This window comes from Seriola dumerili, unplaced genomic scaffold (genome assembly GCF_002260705.1).
Source record: "Seriola dumerili isolate Sdu_G_001 unplaced genomic scaffold, Sdu_1.0 BDQW01000120.1, whole genome shotgun sequence".
Taxonomy (NCBI): domain Eukaryota; kingdom Metazoa; phylum Chordata; class Actinopteri; order Carangiformes; family Carangidae; genus Seriola; species Seriola dumerili.
Window position 1 is genome coordinate 984,329 of NW_019174375.1, and position 22,015 is coordinate 1,006,343.

Here is a 22,015-nt window from a genome sequence, read left to right on the forward strand (position 1 = left end):
ACAGGCTGTGTGCATTTCTCTGTGGACTGAGGCTTTGATACTTTCACAGTATTAATATAGAAGCTAGAGCTGATCTATAATCACACTACACATGGACACAGACCTTTACACTGGAGAGAGCTTTAAAAAAAAAATAGGACATTTCTTTGACGTTTCAGTAGTGTCTAATGAAATAGAAAGTGAGATTTAATATAAAATGTAATTTGATGTGAATTTAGATTCAGTGGTTGATTGTTTAGTCAGTCTCTAAAGCTGTGTCATTAGCTTCCTGTGTGTGAAGATATCTCACAGTCAGGATCCTTTTCGGTGGCCGAGCTGTGTCCTTAAGTAAAATGGTCAGATCCACTTCTTGTTTCGCCTCCTGGGGATTCCCCCTCCTGACAAAACACATCACAGGCTGTTTTGAATTTTGGCATTAGGGCATTTTTTTTTTTTTTTTATACATTTTCCCTCCTGATTTCAATTAAGATAAAAGCACTCTGCCTTCACACTCGCGGTGTCTTGGGGCCCAGAGCCTCCTCAGTTTGGGACTGTGGGCCTTCAGCGTGTGCGATTGTGTGCAGTCTATTACAGCGTGTTTAATGGCCCTGATAAAGCAGGAGGTGGAAATATTTTATTCACAGTGTCGGGAAAAACTCGGCCGTGAACACAGAACTCCTGATAATGCTCTGAAGGATACTGAAATCAGAGCACTTCAGCGCCGAGGGAAGAATTACTGCAAGGTGTCATGAAAACACTTTTGCCTCTGAATGTTAATTTGCCTCCTTGAGATTGACATTTTTTTTTTTTTTTTTAAATCTAGACTTTTTCCTCTCGAAACTGCTCACTTCATACCTCCTGTGTAAAACATCTTTACGGAGACGTTCACGCTGAAAGAAAACAGCTCGGAGGATGAGTCACCGCTCGCCTCTCATTGTGCTGCTCTCTCGTGGCTGCTGGGTTTTCAGTTTCCTTCTTAAAGGGGCGACTTATTCCTCTCCGGTCCCAGCTGCGCTGCGCTTTATGTTTGACATCCTTACGCATCTTAAATGTCGCTTTTACTGTCAGTCGAGTGTCGGTAATTATGCCGCATGTTCGATATTACAAAGTGAAGGGGGAGGCCATGTGGAGAAAGTTTTTATCAGTGTGTGATAAATGATGATGAACACGATTATCGCGCCCGACAGAATTCGATATGTGTAGAAAAAAGAACTCACCAACACCGGGGAATAACCTTAAAGAGAAAACATGTTTGTGGCTAAAGGTCGGCCGCTGACATCGGCCCAAAAGTGGCCTGATTCAACAAAGCGGGGGAGGTGGGCGGACAGCGTCTCCTCACAAGGGCCCCGACAACATCCTGATGCTACGACCGACGTGTTGGGACACCCCCTCCCCTGCCTCGTAACCTTTTATTATCGTGAAAGACTGCAGGTAAATTATTGCTGTTTATTCCACTGTCCCGCTCATTGATTTGCAGCGTTGTCCACAAGCGTCAAATACAACCAGATCACCGTCGTCGCGACCTCTCAAAGAACTTCTGCTGACATTTTCTCACTGAGAGCAAGAAACGACAGCGGCCGCAAACTGCTGTTCACACACTCTCTGTTGGTTTTTCTACATTACATGAACGGCTTATCACCGTTTGTCCCTTTACGCTCATGAGAGCTGACACACACTGAGCTGCACAGACATGAAACAGTCGTCTGTGAAGTTTCTTTCTTTTCTAAATCACTTTTTTCCACTTTGTTTTAATTCTGCTCTCCGACAGCCGGCACCATCTCGGGCGAAGAGATGCCCATCATAGCGAGGACCAACATCAAGGAGCATCGAGACTCTCTCTCCTGCGAGAAGTTCAACTTCAGGCTTCACCACAACATCACCTTCTACGTCTACGTGTCCAACTTCACCTGGCCGATCAAGATCCAGGTAAGAGGCTCAGGGTGGATAAGCGCTGATCTGTGAACGGGAGAAATGACCTTTAACGAGTCTGAACCTGAGAAAGAGGAAAGGTTTTGTTGTGTTGCGTTTTCAGTCTTTCACAACAACGTTTGACCTGTCTGAGAGACAGGTTGACGGTTTGGATGAAGAGTCACTTCAGGAAGGTCGACTGGAGAAAAACAGTCTAAATAAGTCGACACTGTGTCCGGGTTTTCACAGCTGTGTTTGCAGATGAACCGGTGTCGGCTGAAGGCAGGAGGCGACGAGTTTAGTCTCTTGATAGTTCGAGTTTTATCATTAAAGAAGCTCATGAAGTCGTTTATTAGCGAGAGCTGGAGGGTTACATGGATCGATAGAGCTTTGACTCTGTCTGCCCGAGCTGAGAGGAAACCTGTGGTCGTCCTTCATTTCTTCTGTTACTTAAAAAGGGGCGTTAGAGTCGAGTCAACAAGATGATCAGGTTGGGAGGGGCTAAAGTATCACAGGAGTAACGAGCATTCAGAACCTCATTAACTACATCAGAACAATGTTGGGGGTGTGGTTAAAACCGAGTCTAATAATGTGATAAATGCAGATTGTCAGCGTCCACATGAATATTAAAATCAAATCTCTATAATTCCTTCATCTGTACGAACGACTCGACTTGACGAAAGCTCCGAGAATTCAGATAGAAATAAAGTTTCCCAGGGTCAGTAAAGTTTATTATCTTCACTGTGACATTTGTTTTACTCCCAAAATCACCTTGTTGTACGGCGCACAGGTTAAAAACTGCTTTTTATCGCGTGAACAAGATGAACCGTTTGTCTTTTTATTGATGCAAGTTTCAAGGTTCGAAGAGATTCTGGTGTTAAAATGATGGAAGTTTAATACAAGCGTCTCATTAAAAGTCTGAAATGTTGTAGAAACCAACAAAGGGGAGTTACAGCCGCGAGGTTGAATCTCCTGCAGGAGTAAAGTCGGTGAAGGCGTTTGGAGGAACATACGGTTCTGCATCATCATCATCATCATCATCATCATCATCATCGCCGTCGTCTCCGGTTTGTCTCTGTGCAAAACATATCGCCCTGACAAGACGTTGAGCATAAACTATTCTGAAAAATGTTTGGCAAATCTGCTATCACATTTAATGATCTGTGAGTTTTCCAATGTCTCTCCATCAATTATGCAGCACCGGATTAAATCTCCAGGCGGCAGCCACACACACTAAATATTCAAGCTGCAGCCTTATGATCCGTTAAATTGAAGTAGACTTTTAGCGGTGATATTTTAAGATGACTGTTGTGCAGGGAGAGGGGGGGGGGGTGTGCGCTGATGGATGGAGTCAAGAAGTGACATAATGGAGGGATTAGGGGAGAGTGAAGACGGGCTGGCTGGTTAACCGATGTTGGGACTGCCGTAGAAGTCAAAACGGCCGGTGTTGAGAAAATGGAGACTGACTGATTGGCAGATTGGAGGGAGAAAGGCGGCAGGTTCTGGAGACAGATAAAGACGTAAAGCAGAGGACGGATGCGAGTGATAAATGGAGGGATGGACAGAAGGATGATGAGTGGGAAGGACGACAGTAGCTGCTGCGTTACAAAGCGTTCAGGTAAAAGTTAAAGGAAAGTTAAAAAATAATCTGAAATCATCCTTCACTGTGAAGTTTGGTGAAAACTGAGAACATTTACTTCACCAAGGAAATGTTGGGCGCTTTTATTTTTCTTATTTGGAATCTATTTGGAAACATAATTTAGCGAGTGTCCTGCACCTCGTTTTACGGGTCATTTGTCCATCGATCGCCGCCCTCATAAGCATTTCCCATTAATGCTGCATTATCAGAGCGCCGTATATATATATATATCTGCTGGTTGAAAGGTGATCTGATAATTACCACGATGAGGCCGTGTCAGACGTGCCCGTGCGTAACATGAGAAGCACTCGCCGGTGTCCGGTCCTGTGACCTTGGTGATTTCCGACGCCAGAACGCGGGTCGAGGATGAGAAATTGTCCTGAGGATTGGTAATGACCCGGCCTGATGCATTTTGATCTAATAGACCTGTGAACACACACACACACACACACACACACACACACACACACACACACACACACACGTAGAGAGGAAGAGACCGAGCGTCTCCTCAGATTGTCAGGAAATGTGGGTTGGTTGGTTTTTGATTTCAGTGATTTTGATGGCTCCCTGACATTTCCCCGATCAATTAAAAACAAAACAAAATGGCTGACAGTTCTGTGAAATCTGCTGTAAATATTCATGGTCCTTTGCTCGACCCCTGACGATTCCCTCAAGTGTCTCCATAAACCTGTAACTGAGCTTTCCTCAGGATAAAACGTCTCCTGTGCAGCTCCTCTGTTTTTCACAGCAGTGACAAACATTCACTGATCACATTCACACCTCCGACGGGATAAACCTCCATTTATTTTAATGACCCTGTGACCTTTCCTCCTTCCCTTTAAGACGAAATGTTTCCCTTCTCCTCACAAGGTCGATGACTGACTTCACGACAGAGTTGAAACGTGTTGTAAATGACAAACCGTGAAGTGGCGACTTGAGCGTATCAGCGGTTTCCGTGTGAAACACTTTCACCTGATGCTGCTGCTGCTGCTGGACGCTGAACATCAGAGATCATCTTCTCTCTCACATGATCTCACTGATCTGACCCTTTAGCCACGGATGTGTGAAAGTCTGGCAGCCTGTGTTAGCACTAGATTTCAAGTTATTGTTCATGGCAGTGAAGCGTGAACACACACACACACACACACACACACACACACACACACGGATACACAGAGTGGTTGTCGAGTGCTCCTGTAATACACAGGGACCCCTTTGCTCTACATTACACTGTGCGATATGATTCATGGAGCCATTATCTTATTATTTATTTTTTGGATATTTACTTCCTGTGTTTTATTATAACAAGTGTGATGTGTTTTTATATTTGCTGAGGTGAAGATCCAGTAGAAACCAGCTGCTGTTTTAAAATATTAACATGTCCAACTAAACGCCTGTGAGTAACTGTAGGACATTTATTTATTTGTGGTTTATGTCTTAAACAAACACTTTGGTTTCATCTATTTTTTTATCACTTTAAATGGTTTTGTACAGTTTCCTCTCAAGCAACAAGGTGGAAGTTGCTTTACATTCGCGTCATAACACGTTTTAAATGTCACTTAATATTCATTTCCGGCACAAGAAAGACGGACAAAGATGAATATAGTCAACCGAACCCAACCTGACACCCTGTGTGCAGACAGGCCGTCGTGTCCTAACCTGCAGTATGTCCTCACTCAGGTAGAAACTCGTGAACAACCACACATACAGTATATGCACACACACATCCTAGCGTGACCTGTGAGTCCCCCCCCCCCGGCGGCGTGCTGACGTCAGCCCCGGGGGACCGGAGGGCTGGTTGTAAGGCGGAGCGAGGTGTTGGGATCGGTCGCTCTGCTGGAACAGATTTTGATCGGTTCTGTCACGCTGACCTTGCACCTTCGTCCTCGCTCTTCCTCGTGACACGACGCTAACAGGAACCTGGTTTAAATGTCTGTGTGTGTGTGTGTGTGGGTGTGTGTGTGTGTGTGTGTGTGCGTGAGTTACAGCATCACATCACAGAAGTTATTCAGGATCCTGTCAGCTCTTTATTTCAGAAATGATGGGCTATAAAAACAAATCTATGTCCCTGTTTCAGAATAAAAGCTCCTTCATACTCCCACTTAAATTAAACAGGAAATAGTAAAGATCAATGGCACATAAATGCCTCATTGGAAAGTTGTATTTGTTTGTAGTTTCGCCGTTTACGCTCAGAAGAAGTTTCCCTTATGAAAGTCTATAAATTCAATAGGAATCATTATGGAATAAAAAACAGTTAGAATATCAAAAATAAGTGCGAGAAACAAATATAGATCATCGCTGTAATTTGTTCCATTTGACATCATTTTTTCCACAAACCAGGACTGGCCCGGATTCGTTTCTAATCAAGAAGTCATGTTTTATTGATTGAGCCCCACAAACATTATGGGAACATGACCCAGTTTCTCTCTTCATCTTTGTTTTTGAAAGAGCTAACTGTTAATTTAGCCAGAAGTTGTATAACTCCAGACCGTAACCGTTTCTGATTTGAACGTCCTTGTTTATAATTTAGCAGAGAATTTTATCTAAACCAGAAAGAACAGTAATAACTTGAGAATCGACGGCCCCCTTTGTTTGCGCTCTTAATGTTTCGGAGACACTTGATTAAAATTGACAGCAGGGAACAAAACAGACTTTTCTGTACGAGGAACTACTTTTCTTTTCTTTTCACCCGCAGCTCCTCGTTTGTAGTTTTCTTTTGCCGATCGACACGCAGTCGTTCTCGAGTCCGTTTCCGTCTGTCCTCATCTCATCTCCCTCTCCACGCCCCTCCATGCATCACAGCGTGCAGGCCAGCTGATTAAAAGCCCCCTGTCAGAGGTGAGCAGCCATTTTGTTGCAGACGAACTCGGGGCCCCCGACGTGATTGGTCGGTTGATTTGATTTGCCGCTCAGCGCTCAGTCACTTATTTATCCTCTGCGCCTGCCATCATTAAATAGGATGCCTCTCCTAATCAGATATCTGGCACACACACACACACACACACACACACACACACACACACAAACACCCTCTCTGATCACATCAGTGACAAAGTGTGCTTTATTGGATTAAACCAGCAGTTGAAATGGTTAACACACACACACACACACACACACACACACACACACACACACACACACACACACACACACACACACACACAGAGGAAGGAGGAGGAGGGTCTATCTCATGCATCTCATTGAGGCGGTGTCATGTTCCATAGGCTGAAAGAGAAGAAGAGAGGCTGAGTGCTGCTCGTTTGACCGGACAGACAGACAGGAAGTCATCAGGCAAAATTAGGCTGGTGATGTGGGAATAAGTGCAGGGTGTGTGTGTGTGTGTCCGAGCCGGGTCACACCAACATCTATATAACTGAGAAATTTTGGGTTTCAGTGAGATTAATGGATTTGCAAATCAGTGTTGAGCTTTTGCTTTGTGCTCAACTTCGGTGACCTTTGACCCGTATATATTTGAGGGAATGGAGAGATTTATATTACACTCCTCTGCTCCATGAGTATAAGCTATGATCTGCAGTCAGTCAAAAGTATTCAGTTGCTTGATGCCATTTAGTGTTTGTTTGGGGTGTTTTGTCCATTCAGGGCTACTGTAGATACACGGTGCTAATGGAGCTAATGAAGATCTCTCTAAATTCTACACACTGGTCCTCTAATGTCCAGTTAGCACTAGCATGCTGCCAGTTAGCTTGTAAATGAATTCTGCTGTGCTGGTGGAAGAATATTTATATTTTTCCATACATACATATTTTTTATTCTCAATGAAATAATAATTATTCTCTGATATGTGAATTTAAGTTCAGCCTTGGCTTGTAAATTGAGAAACGTAAAATCTCATCAAAAATATTGAGATTATTTAGAATATTTAGATAGATTTGAATAAAGGAAATGTTAAAATGCTGAGTTGCGGGGGAGTCGCTCCGACTGTTGTGGGAACTCGTCGGCGTGTGTTGTGTTTTCACTGCAGTTTGTTACCGGTGTTTGAGCTGCAGATTGATGCAGAAGTGGGTCTTAAGCACCTGTTAAAAGGAGCTACATCTGTGTGCTCTCCTAACAAGTGCACACACATATGGCAGAGCTGCACTCATTTGCATACCATGTAGGTGGAGGCGGCACTTGGCAACTGCCTCACTTTGGTCATTAGGTCCTCATGAATATGCAGATGCTGAGGAAGAGTGCGCTGTAAACACATTTCAGTCCCTAAAAGATGCACAAATACATTTTGTTAACATGCTCGTGTAAATATGTGAGTTCCAAACATTATTAGTGATTAGTAAGATCCCAAATGTCACACAAAAAGTCATTGTGTAAAAGAGAACTGTAGAATTAGACGGCTTTAAAACTGCAGGGAAAAAACCAAAAACTCCCCAAAGACAAAATAAGCTTCATGAAAAATACTAATCAACAGATCTACTAGAAAAACACCAGCCTTTTGTTTCAATAGCTCATCCTGCATCAGTTAGAATACATTCTTCTCTGAAGATAGATAGATAGATAGATAGATAGATAGATAGATAGATAGATAGAAACTTTATTTATCCCCTAATTGTTGAACTTAAATATTTGGATACTCTTCAATCTTTGCATTTCATTAAGTACTTGAATGATTCAAGGTTCATAATTATTGATTTCAGGAAATTAAAGACTATAATAATAGTAATTGGCAGAATTAAATTTATACAGTACCAGTCAAAAGTTTGGACACACTTTCCCGGAGTGAATGGGAAAGTTGGTTTGTCACGTTTTCCCTCCTTCCACCTACAACAAAGTTTTTACAGTCAGTCCTCTCGTAGCTGATGAATCGACAAAACTTTGGAGTGTTTCCTGTTTCAAACTGTCACTGCTGCCTCCTTTAACCACGACGACGATCGCTGTTTAACCTTAAACCACATGTTTATAACTGACCGTAGCCGTGACGACGACGGTTGTCTGACCTTACCAAAGTTCTCATTTTGACCTAAAAACCGCCATCTTTTCCTAAATCAAATCCTCCCAGTCCTCCCCCCTTTTTCTTTTCATTGCACTCACTTCTCTTTCCCTCTCTTTCTTTTTCGCCCTTTTTGTTTATTGATTAGCCACAACACTTCCTTTCATCCCGTGTTTTAACAAGCGGACATAAAAGGACATAAAAGGCGGCCCCGCTGCTGTCACAGCTCCTGGTCGGGTCCCCAGAGGGCCACCACAGGCCCCTCAGTAATGACTAGTCTGTGGAACCGGGGTCCTTGGAGTCCTCTTTACATCGTTCCTTTTCCTCTCCTCGTCCTACCTCTGTCTCCTCCCTCGGTCCCTCTCTCTTACTCTCACACTCCTTCCTGTCGTAATTGGACTTCTAGCTCCAAGATTAAAAAAAAATATCCTGCGCGTCAGTTTGACCCCCTGATCTCACAACAATTACGGCCCGGAGAAAAATAATACTGCTGTTGTTTTCCTGTTTGTGCCGTAATGTTTGCGCGGCTTGTTTCGGTGTTTATTTCTCCGTGCGTTACACAATTCCCATCTGTAGTCATTTTAATTCGGACCCTGCAGTATTTCCTTTTTTATAGCTGCCTTTATGTAGGAACCTAGCTCCGTGTCATCGCACTGTGTTGCAGGAGCTCCGGTCTCCACATTAAACACTTGGTTTATTGCATTAGCCACATGTACACGTCTAACGTTACAGTCATTTAAATCTTAGAGGTGAGTATACGTTTCAGTCGTGTCCAGTGAGCTCAGGGCGCAGACTGTGTAACTCTGAGCAGTTCTGCTCTGTATCCATCTGGGACCTGTTTCCCAAAAGCGTCTGGAGGCTGAGATGATTGTAAAATCTCACAAACCTTTCTTAAACTCAAAGAGGAGAAAACTTTATTAGACACGAGCACGGGTTAACAAGTGTTTCCTGTTCTTAGGAGACTGAGGCTTTCAGCTCTGACGTCCTCATCGCCGTCGCGACCTTCCGGGACGTCGATCATTTCTGGCTTCTTTACAGGTCTAATTCTGCCGTCAGGACGTCAGGAGACATAATGACTCATTGTTACTCATCACATGTGACGTGAGCTGACAGGAAGTCGTACGTGTCAAAACTGAACTAAAACCCTTTTAGAGACGATTGCACGGCGAACTGACTTAAAGCTACAACAAGCCGTGGATGCAGCGCTCTCTGTCGCAGCCTCTCCGTTTTAAAATGATGTGATAGATGTAACTGTTTAGTCGTTTTCATCTTATTTATTTTTTGCCTGCAGAAAACCTGTAGCTGGGTGAAATGCCATTAATAAAAATTAAAGGCAGCTGTGCTTTAAACATGTGTTTGCTCCTCTTATTGCAATTTTAATGATTTATTTATTTTTGTTGTTGTATTCAGCACCGTTAGGATTTAGTGGTTGACCACTTTAACATAAGTGAATTATTTAACATATTGTTGTGGATCTGAATTCCTCTGAAACTTCTTCTACCACTGAAAGCAACAGTTCCATCCTGCAAAACTTTTTCTCTCAAACAGAATTTATTTATTTTGACAAAACAAATAAAAATTGTAGCGTTAGAAAATTAGCATAGAATGAATTTCTTATCATTTATTAGTGTTGGGACACAGTGTCAGTAGGAGCTGAACATTACACCAGCAGAGAGCAGGTTTCTCAGGACTATCAGGGGATGTGTGCATTGAGCTCACAGCGTGCGTGCGTGCGTGCGTGCGTGCGTGCGTGCGTGCGTGTGTGTGTGTGTTGGTGGCTCTGCAGTGGTGTGGATCAGGAGGGGAGGAAGGTCGTGGCCTAAACAGCTTATTGATTATCGTCGTCTTTAACAACTGCAGTTGTTGTAAATTGAAATGATGGCTGTTGGCTGGAGTTGGCGTGGGACTGGAAAGTGTGTGTGTGTATGTGTGTGTGTGTGTGTGTGTGTGTGTGTGTGTGTATTGTGACTTTACTACATCAAGTATAATGTTCACAGTTTGTTTTGTTTTGTCATGAATAGTTGCATTAGTTTTTGAGCATACTGTATGTTTATTGTTTATCAGTTTATTTGCAGTTTATGTATTTTCTTTTTCGATATGTGTGTGTGTGTGTGTGTGTGTGTGTGTGTGTGTGTGTGTACATCCATAATAACTGTTCATATTGTCAGGGGGTAATGATGTAAATTGCTGCCTTGGAAGCCTGAATGCAAAGCCAGGCTCTTTTCTCCCTGATGCCTGTATTAATGTTGCGTCCCTCTGGACCACAATCAGCTTTTCTGCAGGTTTTTCACCGTCAGGCCGTTTTACCTGCCGCACAAATGCCGGTAAACCTCTTAAAGCCTATTCTGCCCCATTTCTTTCTCTCCTCCCCTCCCAGCTAGTCTCAGAGGATTCAGCAGAGACAAAGACGCAGCCTTTCCTGCTATTAGTGCCATTTAAAGGTATCCCCATGTCGAACGCGCTTGAAATGTACTGCCGTCGGATGTGTTGTGACGTTTTACTGGCCCTCTGAGCTGCAGCGCCGCTCCGGGGTTTTACTGATTTTAAAAAAAAAGGATCTTTGGCCGTCCACCTGTCACGGGGATCAGGTGATGTCACGTGCTAATTTGCTCAGCAGTGGCCTCAACTGTACCACCTTCGCATTGTCTTAAAGTTTCTGAACGGAAAGAGCAGAGACTTTGAAGGCTTTTTTAAAAGCCAATTAAAAGTGAAATAGAAAGACTTCTCACCTCTCAGCGTAAAATGAAAATGAGTAAAGTGCAGGTCTGTCTGACAGGGTTGATTTCTTATGAAGCAGCTCACTGAAAAATGTCTGAAGATGTCTAAAGTTAAACTGCAGCCTTATTAGCAACTTACGCTCCCAAGAGAAAAACTTGACATTGAAACAACAAAAACGTTTCAAAAGTGAAGCGTAGTGATGCTGTCGACCTGAACGTCATCCGGTGTCTGCTCCTGTTCTAACTCGCTGCAGATTTAAACTAAAGGCGGTCATGTTTTCATTATTTATGCTTGATAGATGTTGATCTGTGGAAATAGTCACTTATTTTATTGTGAAGGTGCCGACAAACAGTCCGTCAACAGTTCACTAACTGGGGCTTTGTTCCTTTCCTTGTTATATTGCAACACGACCTTAAGGCTGTTTTATTTTAAGTTATTTGACTAATTATTTTCTCATTTCCTTCAGGGCAACACACACCTAACAGTGTATGGCTCTTGTCACAAACAACTGCACACTTGCTTAAGCCTGAGCACCGGCCGTGTCGCCTCAGGTCGACGCTTGTCGTCTCATCTCCATGAGCGAATGTCGCGCTGCAGCGTTGAAACGCGTCACAGCTTCTGTCCTGCGCTGTGGCATCAAATGACGTGATGCGGGTTAATGTGTGTCGCACTCAAACTTAACAACTGATGCAACTTGCAGCCAACCGGTAGGAGTTGCTAAAAGCAGTGACGGTAAACTCTCATCGGTCAGAGGCGGTGAGAGTTTAGCCCTCGCTGCATCTTCACCTGTGAACCCGGTTGTCTCGGGTCGTGTCCCAGGAGCAGCTCTGCTCCGCTGTGTGTTACCTGTCTCGGTCCGAACGTCTTCCTCCAACTGTAGAAAACACGACATGGGGGGAGCTGGTGAGCCCATCCCTGCAGAAACTCTGCCTCGTGTCGTTCCTGCAGGGCAGAGAAGTGAATGGAAAATCAATTATGTCTGTGATAAATAATCCTCTTAACATGAGGGAGTTTAAACATGGACTACAATGGCTTTTCAGGAGTTTTTCCATAGCTGAAAGCCAAAACTTTGCTCTGAAGCAGCAGGGTGCATCTCACATTCTGTCACACACACACACACACACACACACACACACACACACACGGCGGGCCTCTCTCTCTCTCTCTCTCTCTCTCTCTCTATATATATATATATATATATGTATAGATATATACACACACTGAACATGCAGAATGTTGGATGTATATGAGCTCAATAGATCTGCAGGAGCTGGTCAGTTACTGATGCCCTTTAGGTGTTTAGCACACAGATAGTTGTAAGTTATTCGTCCATGTTTTGAGAGATCAGCGTGGGAGTTCTGCATCGTAACCCACTTAATTATTTATTTAACCTTTTTATATTTTATACATTTTACCTTTTTATTTAACTTCAGGCTGTTCGAGTCGACGCGCCTCAGATCTGTGGGCTCTGGACAGCACAGGGGCCACACGCTGCGCCGCTGTCCCGGCACAGAAAAACACGATGATGGATGGTGCAGTCAGTGGATTTCAGTGTTGCTGTAGCATCCGGCCGCTCTGGTGGAGTTCAATTGAACAAAGTGCTGCAGAGTGCCGGAGAGCACAAAAGGCCAGAAGCCTTTTCCTCGCAGGCTAATCTCATAATAACCTACAAACCGCGGCGGTGGCTCGCATTGTATTCCTAGTGTTTGCGTGTCAAAGAAGGTGATAGAGAACATGTGAGAATGTATTTGGCAGAAATAAAATTGTTGGCCTTATGTAAGAGGTCTGAACATTGGCCCTAGGTAAGAAAGATGTTCATCCACAGTTATTGCATCAGTTCCACATGCTGCTCTATAACACAGGTTGGGGGTTGGGGGGGGTTGGGGGTTGGGGGGGCAAGTTGCATAAGAGCTTGTTGAAATTTTGCAGAATGTATAGTCAAGAGTGTTTTTGTCGCTTTGTGCAAAATAACAAATGTTCTGCAGATGTAAAATATAGTCGATTCATAATCAGTTTAAGATGTGTAACTGTTAATTTCAGCCACCTCCGGCCTGATCTGTTCCACTGGTGTTTTTATCAGTGTAACCTTCTGGTTTTTATTGTTGTGTGGAAGGAGATGGAAACAATTAGTCATTTATTCTATTTTTCAGACAGAAAATTAACAAAAAAAAGAAAAGAAGATACTTTAGGGTTCAGCTGAACTGGTGTTTAACAGATGGTTGGTCTGTCTTTATGTAGGTGTGTTACTGTATTTAAATAATATAAGAAATAAAGACTAGAGAACTGGCATACAATCATGTCACACACACACACACACACACACACACACACACACACACACACACACAAAAGATGCCAAACAATTTAAATGTGTGAATTTGCTGCTTTAGAAGATGTCGTGTTCGGCTCTGAAACTGTGATTGAACCTGCACATGTGGGACGCAGCCTTACAACACACAGGCCCAGTCATGTTTTTACAAACATTTCTTATGTAACGAAATCTTTAACGGGATCAGACAGTTTCATAATGTCTTTTTTTTTTTTTTTTAAAGCTCCGTATTTTCTTCTTCTTCTGTGTTTTATTTGAATCGTTGATCCATCAGAAGATATAAAAACCATCTCGGTGTAGTTTTACATCTCCTCTCTCAGGCTTCTCTCTGGAGCTCTAGTAACAACAGGTCGGTGAGCCAATCAGAAGAGAGGAGGCTCTGAGCCTCTCTTCTGATTGGCTGACTGTTTTCTGAGTGATCCAATAAAAATATAGCAGATTTCAGGTAAAAACACTCAGAGAAACCAAATCCTGCAAGGTTTGGATGGTGGGTCCAGGTGGGCGGGGCTTGGTGACTGCTTTGTTGTGACATCACAAAGTTCCAGAAGTCCTGACGGCTGGTTTTAAGGCTCAGTTTCTGAATACAGGCTGTGTGCATTTCTCTGTGGACTGAGGCTTTGATACTTTCACAGTATTAATATAGAAGCTAGACCTGATCTATAATCACACTACACATGGACACAGACCTTTAGACTATATGAAGTTTGTATTAACGTGTGTCTCTTCCTCTTTGGTCTCTCTCTTTACAGATTGCCTTCTCTCAGCACAACAGCATCATGGACCTGGTGCAGTTCTTCGTCACCTTCTTCAGGTAAGTCTCTCCCGTTCACTGTGTGTGCTGTATTCTCTGCAGAGCGTCCAGCTCTTCAGTGGTTCACTTCCCAAAGGCTCTTTGCACAACTAGGCCACAACCTGAACTCAGTGAGTTACAGTAGGTGGCAGCAGCCTCAGGCGAGGTCCTTAACCCCCGACAGCTCTGACAATCGTCTGCATCTGCTCAGCAGCAGCAAGCACAAGTGTGGGGAAACTCCCAGGTGTGAGCTGGTTTCCCGAGAAGGAATTAAGATGTTCAGTTTATGAAAAAAAAAAGAAATGAATATCTCTTTTTAGCAGCTATGAACTGAAGTCAGGAAGGGATCTGGAGCTGATTGATGGCCACAAGCAAAAATCTGTCTTTGTTCGGTTCAACATCCTGTTTGTCTTGAAGCAAGACGCGGTTAAATAATATCAGTGCTCAACAGAAATATTTAAATCCTAAAAATGATTTCCTTCTGCACCATGATTTCCACCCACATTCAGTCCATTTAAAAACCAAACAGACAAAGCTGTCCTTTTTTCTTTTTTTTTTCTTTGTTTTGGACTGGGCGAGAGACGTTTGTGTTGCAGCTCACAGTCATGACAGACAGTGGATCTAATGAGAGAGTGTTTTGGGGAAGAAGTCTGGAATGAAGTCTGCTGTCTCCAGGCAAGATTCTGCCACTCAGCGACGACAGCAGACAAGTGTGTGTTTGTGTGTGTGAGTGTGCGCACATTATTTCCTGCATATATACATATATGTCCTTCTTAGTTGTGTGTTCATTCTTGTGTGTGTGTGTGTGTGTGTGTGTGTGTGTGTGTGTGTGCTGCCATGTGAGGAAGTGAGCCGTTTTTGTGCCCAGGGCCGGCTTCCGGACATCAGCGACCTTTAGGCCAGCATAGAGGGATGATGTCATCAGTAGGGGACAGCGTCAAGTTTTGCCGGAAGAGTTCGGTGTTATGTTTTATTCCTCTCTCTCTCTGTGTGTGTGTGTGTGTGTGTGTGTGTGTGTGTGTGTGTGTTAGTCACTGCTCTGTTTATGAGTTGCTCTCTTCTGCACTGCACCAGTGAGAAAAGGTTATGTGCTACAACTACAGGGCTGTTTTTTTTTTCTTCTGTCTGTTGTTGGTTTATTTACTGCTGTAGTTATATAATGTGCATGTTTCTCACTGGTAGAAAAAGTGGCTCCTTCACTTATATAAAAACAGCGTTACCACAATTGGGGAAAAGACTCAATTAAAAGGAAGGAAAAAAAAATTTAAAGCTGCTTTAATCAATATAAAATAATATATTTGGTATGATATGAATGTTTTAATGCATGAGAAGCACCGCGATGTTCAGGTGTAATCACGTCACATCACCACAAATTTTGTAAAATCTGAATCATTACAGAGCAACTGCAAATATGAAGTTCCAGTAATGACAGCGTCAATAAATAACTCGTATCTCAGGACTGAACTAGAGGAAGTGCAGGGTTAGTTTGTGCATGTACATATATATACTGTAGGTCATGTGCATATCAGATGCAAGCTTACAGTGTATGTGTGTGTGTGTGTGTGTGTGTGTGTGTGAGAGAGAGAGAGAGAGAGCTTGTAGGCAAAGGGAGATGAGATGCAGTCTAGCACTGGGTGTAGGAGGAGGAGAGGAAAGATGTGCAGATGAAGAAGTGAAGGTATTGAAAGGAGAGTTTTGTCTCTCAGCTGACGCAGCCGTCTGTCGTTAAGCAGATATGTAAATATAACCTGGTCCAGATTGTGTGTTTTACTCGCATGAGAAAAAAGAATTTCCTTGAATCTGTATCTTCAATCGCTGCGTGTCATGTCACGATTTATTTATTACTGTACATTTCCTGTGAGATACAGATCTGCTGCATGTGAGAACCTCAGAGTGAGATATAAAGGCGGCATGCTGCAGAATCAAATGTAAAATATCACAGGAGAAGTTCAGGGTTTAACGACGTGATTATTGTAGCGTGTCGTCGTGCAGTGGTTTGATGTGTAGATGCAAAGGTGTAAAGACCCAAAGCAGAATCTTGGTCTGTGTATAGACGTGCTTCGTTGAATAGTGTTTTACAGAATCAGGCCCAGCTGCTTAAAGATTCCACTTCCTGTGTCTCCATGATAAGCTGTAAAATCTTCTTGTGAAAAGTTTAGAACTCTCCTCCTCCTCCCTCCTCTTTCTGTCTCTCCCTCCCTCCATCCATCCTCCTCATGTATTCTTTCTCATCTCTAAATGGAGGCGAGAAAAAAGGAAAATGGCCATAATTAAACAGCATTTATGTCTCCGCTCTCCACAGTCTCAAATGCTAATTGGTGACACTGCAGTTCAGCTTTGTCCAATTACTCCCAGCTCTCACTCGCCTGATTAGCAATCAGTTTCTCTCTCTCTCTCTCTCTCTCTCTCTCTCTCTCTCTTTCCCAAAACAGCAGAGAAGCTACTCAGCACTAAGTGGCTCATGAGACTCCCCGAGCACGTCTACTTCATTTCAAAAATGACCATTATCATCATTCACCTCCGCGAGGATTTCAGTCTGTTATTCCAAATACCTTTTTATTTGCCTTTTATTTAAACATATACAATAATCAAACCCACTGGCACTTACATGGAGGAGCAGGAGTCAAAGCTCCACAGCTCCACGACGTTCTCCAGCACTAGTGTTGCTCGAGCACTTGAACACATCACTGGGTCTGGACTTTTTTTTTTTTGCCGTTTGGAGTCTGTACAGAGCAGTGGCTTCAGATTTCCTCCAACTCGCCTCTAATTTATTTCTTCTTCAAGCTTCTTACTTCGTAGCACACGACTCTCTATCGTTAAGACGACTCGGAGAAGGAAAAAGGCCCCCAGAAAAAATACTGAAGTAAAAAGAGGAAAACTCAAAGAAAAGCACAAAAGAAAAGAAAATATATTAACACTATTATAAAGAAAGAGGAGGGAAAGTACAGGGAGAATTACAGGATACTGTTTTTCCCAATCCAACCAAGAACAACAAAATCACTCAAATACAAAGTGACGAGTAAATAAATTACAAAACTCAACCAGTCCAGTTCAGTGATTCAATAATACACCTTTATTTATGTGTTTATTTTCATTTTTGTCCCATTAGTTCACCCACTTTCTATTTTTTATAATAATATTTTACTGGTGGCTTTTCATCTTTACATTTTAACATTTTGATTATAACAAATACTTTACACTTGCAACATGATCCCACTAAACTCCAACACACCTGCCTGATTTTTAAGTCTCTTCTCTTTTAGTCTCAATATTTCCTCAAAACCAAAAAGCCTTGAGAGTCCAGTCTGAGTAAACCTGCACATCCATTAGTCTGAAGGCCCGTCAGAAACCGGAGCACTGCGCAGCACACTGTAATATTATGAGACAGGACTGAACGACTATTGAAGTCTGTCACGTTCTGTAGCCACTGAGTCCAGGTGAACAGCTGTGTGATGGTTCACAGACGGACTTCGCCTCCTTTAACTCACGTGCTTCTGGTTTTGCTGGAACGACACGTGCAAAGGTGGAAAATGTGCAGGAAAAAAAGCCGCAGATCGTCAGGGGGAACGAGAGACGGACCCCGAGGACTCGGTGGATTCGCTCGTCGTGCAGATGGAAAGCTGTTCCTGATTGTGAACTATCTGTAGCTCGTGTTCAACGGATAGCTTATTGATTTCTTTTCTTTCTTTTTGCTCTGCCTGCTGGGATTCAGATGTTTCACTGTGCTCTAATGCGTGTGTGTGTGTGTGTTTGTTTGTTTGTTAGTTTGATACCACTTAAAAGAGCGGGAACACAACCTGCAACACGATCACACACCCGTGTACACACACACACACACACTCTCACCTGGACGCAGACTCGTCCTCACACACATCCCCTGGTTGTTTAATCAGTGTGATTGCTCTCGCCTGTGGTTGAACAGTCTTAAAGCTAAAGCTATCAAGAGGCTCAGTGGAGTGTTAACAAACACACAGGACACTCCCAGCCTCCCCCTTGTCTCCCCCTCCTCCCCCACCTCCTCCCTCATCCCTAATGCCTTGGTAATAGCGACAATTAGCCACTCCGCTCCGTCGGTTAGATGGCTAAGCTCGGGCCCTGAGGCCCGTTAATGGCGAGCTGAGGTAATACAGACTGAATGGGGAATCTTGGGGCTTGATTGGATTTGAATCCCAGCCAGTCGAGGGTTTTTAGAAGGTGAATTTGGTGGATGGAAAATCGTTGCGGGGGAGTTACTGAGCGTATTTGTCTTCACTTTAATTTGTCCGGCGAATATTCGGTGTCGTGCGGGTCTCAGGATGTCTGGCTCCTCGGTTGGTGAGCTCATGTTAGCACGAGAGGGTGAAAGCACATTTGAAATTAGTATTTCATAATAATATTTATCTATATTACAGTCACAAAAACAGACAACATGAGACAATAAGAAACACGGATAAACATGAAGAAGATCAGGTAACAAGCACGTTGAAACCTCACCTATAAAAGTAAAGCTGATTTGTTGTTTTCCTATAAATAAATAAATAAAAAAGTTTAAGGAGTTAAATAAAAGTTATGTGGCGAGGCAAGAACAAAAACCTTCATCATCTGAGATCACATCAAATATAAGATAAAGACAAATGAACCTAATGGTCACTTAGAAATTAGATTTATTTTATACAAAAGGATCTGCATGTGTAATATTCCAGTTCTGTGGACTGAAGAGGCCGTGACTGCAGCCTCTTCACCATACTGCGTCTGAAAATGTCACGCTCATTACAGCATTAATACCCTTTACAATGCTGTCATCCCCATGCAGGAGGACACATCTCTCACACACACACACACACACACACACACACACAGACACAGATAAAGAGGAGGATTGTTTCGGAGCTGCTGTCCTCAGCAGTTTCTCCGGGACTTCCTGTTGTTAAGTCTTTGGGTGCGATTGTTTTGAGCTCTTGTCAGAAAGTTCTGGTTGAGAGAGGAGCTTTGTGTTTGACCAGATAACTTTTGCCCTCCAGACATTGAACTTTTAAGGCTGAGTGTGTGTCTGTGTGCGACATGAGATCTCGCTCTTTTGTTAGAGAGCATCGTGTCGTCTCGTTGACCCCTCGCTGCCCTTTGCTGTCTTAAAACCCCCAGCTGCCTGTGGTCACCGCGGTTTCGTATCTCGCCACAAACTTCCCATGAATCCCTCTCTCCTTTGTCATCCGCACCGTCCGGAAACTGGAGCTGGAGGCCAGTAAATTAGCGTAAAGTTACTGCTTTAGAGGTTGTATTGTTAAGTGGTTTTTGTCTGGAGCCAGTACATACATGAAATACCTGTCATTTGATTTGGATACTGCACCATGAGTACAAAAGGAACACTACAGAGGTCACTACGAGCATGAAAACATTCAGTGTGTTTCTCACCAGCAGCTCCTCTGTCAGCTGTAATCGTTTTATCATCGGACGGCTGAGCGGAATAAAGCAATAAATATAGAAAAGTCAGAAATCAGTTTTTGATGCTTCCTCTCCCTGTTAATGACCTCTCGCCCTGTTTTACATTGTGTGTCTGTGCAGTGCAGCAGTTTCATTAAAACGCGTGTATCCGCCGAGAACGTATTGAAGTCCCGTCTCCTGAAAGCTCCGTCCTTGCACTGTTCTCTGTATTCAGAGTTAAGTAGCTCCCATGAGTCAACACCAAACAAGCACAGGTGTCAGGGAGACTTTCTTCCTCTGGAGTTGGACTCTTGCCTTGCTGCGCTCGAGAGTCCGGGAGGAAAAACATCGCTGCCTAATTAGTTAAAAAATTCTCAAGAACGTCTTGGGTGGATGAGAATGTGTGTCTTCTAGAAATGACCACGTCTGCTCTTTCAGTACGACGTCGCCTCACAGCAAATCGTTCATCGTTGATGTTTCTGTCGTCCAAAGTGATTAGAAGCACTTGAGACACATGCCGATGTTTTTCCTGAGCGCGACCAAAGCGCTCGAGCGGCCGAGACTTACAGTAACTGACTGCGCTCCGTGCTTGTGTGTGAATGATAAATCCAATTTCTTCATTTGAGAGAATCGCTGAACTGTTCTGACCTTCCAGCTGCTTGTTCCAAAAAAAGTTCGACTCAGCGTCAAGAGACTCGTGCGTCACTGTGTTTCGCTCGAGGTGCCGCCGTATTGTTTGTTTACGTCGAACCAAACAAAAGCGGCACGACGCCGCCACAGAGGAGGGGGGGGGTTAAAAAGCCTGCTGGTTCGTTGATCCGGCTCTCTGGCCGCCTCCCTCCGACTGCCGGCACAAAGGCGGAACAACGACGCCTCCGCCCATTCCACGTTCACACCTTTCATACGGAACTTGTCCATGCACTTCTGAAGAATCATTGATCTTTGATTGATTGACTGATTAATCCTGTGTGCGTCTCCTCTTTCCAGCTGTTTCCTGTCTCTGCTCCTGGTCGCTGCCGTGGTTTGGAAAATCAAACAGACATGCTGGGCCTCACGACGAAGAGAGGTAGGACACATCATCGTCTTCGTATACTTGTGTGTGTGTGTGTGTGTGTGTGTGTAAATATGTATTCCCATGTGTATCAGCGTGTTACACTTTCTGCATATATACAGTGTACAGTGCGTGTTGAGTGTTGTCAAGCTGTGTGTGCTTCACTCTGCTGCACATAAGATGTTGGCTGCAGCTGTCACAGTGAAGACTAAAGTAAATATACACTGCCGCCCCCCCACCCACCCANAGAGTCGTGTGGACAGCAGGAGGAAATGTAGCAAAAGAGATGAGTTTTTAGTTTTGAAACAAAAACGTAGTGTGGACATAGCCTTAGAGCTGTCACCCTCCCAAAACTGCCCACCCTCAATAGAAACTGCCCCACCAACCCCCACCCACCAAACCCACCCACGGCTGTGAAGGGTGTGTTAATGTCACCAGTCCTGAAAGAAAATATAAAAAAAAGAAAAAATATTTCTTCGCTTAATGAGCGTCACCGTGATGATAAACACGGCCATTCCCCTTAATTAGTGCTCCTCATGAACCAATTAACTCAGACGAAGTGATGCTAAACGAAGTGGAATGGAGTGATATATCACTTAAAGCCTCAACAGATGCCACATCATTTCATATTTACTTCTGACCGTCGCCCGCACACACACACACACAATCACACACACACACAATCACACAATAACACAATTTACACCCTGAATAAATTCAGCAGCTTCACTGTTGGATTTGTTTTTAGGTCTGTTCTCATCTCAGTAATAACCCACGGCCTCTTTCTCACTTGTTTAATGTTGTTATGCACTTTTTTGTTTCTTCTTCTTCTTCTTCTTTTTCTTCTTCTTCTTCAGTGTTTTGCGTTTGTGAGTCATCAGGGAGGAATCAGTGTTGGTTATGAGCAGCGATGATAATAGTGTGTTGTTACTGGTGTAATCCACACACGCTCCGCAGGGAACCATTGTGCTTAAATACACTTGTTGGTTTCTGGTCCCTCCCTCCCTCCCTTCCTTCCTGCCGCCGCCGCCGCCGTCCTGCCATTATGCCGCTGCTTTGATGTGCAAATTGATTCTCGGCATTTAGAGCGTTGGCAACACGTCATGTTACTTTCATGGTCTTAAACGAGTTGACCTCCATCAGAAGGATTGGTAATCTGCTTAAGTGGTTTAAACTCGTCAGCGAGAGAACAGTCGTCGTCAGTATCCGGTGCGGACGGGAAACACACGATCGAGGAAACAGCACACAGGATTAGT

General features: G+C 43.7%; 1 protein-coding gene across 1 annotated transcript in view; it reads left to right on the forward strand.

Moving 5' to 3' along the window:
* The window catches only part of LOC111223898 (attractin-like protein 1), a 243,612-nt gene that overhangs the window by 113,158 nt on the left and 108,439 nt on the right, over positions 1-22,015 (forward strand). The window contains exons 24-26 of the mRNA XM_022748196.1: positions 1,748-1,905; positions 14,268-14,329; positions 20,696-20,774. Of these exons, the coding sequence (XP_022603917.1) occupies positions 1,748-1,905; positions 14,268-14,329; positions 20,696-20,774 (299 nt within the window). The remainder of the gene's footprint in view (positions 1-1,747; positions 1,906-14,267; positions 14,330-20,695; positions 20,775-22,015) is intronic.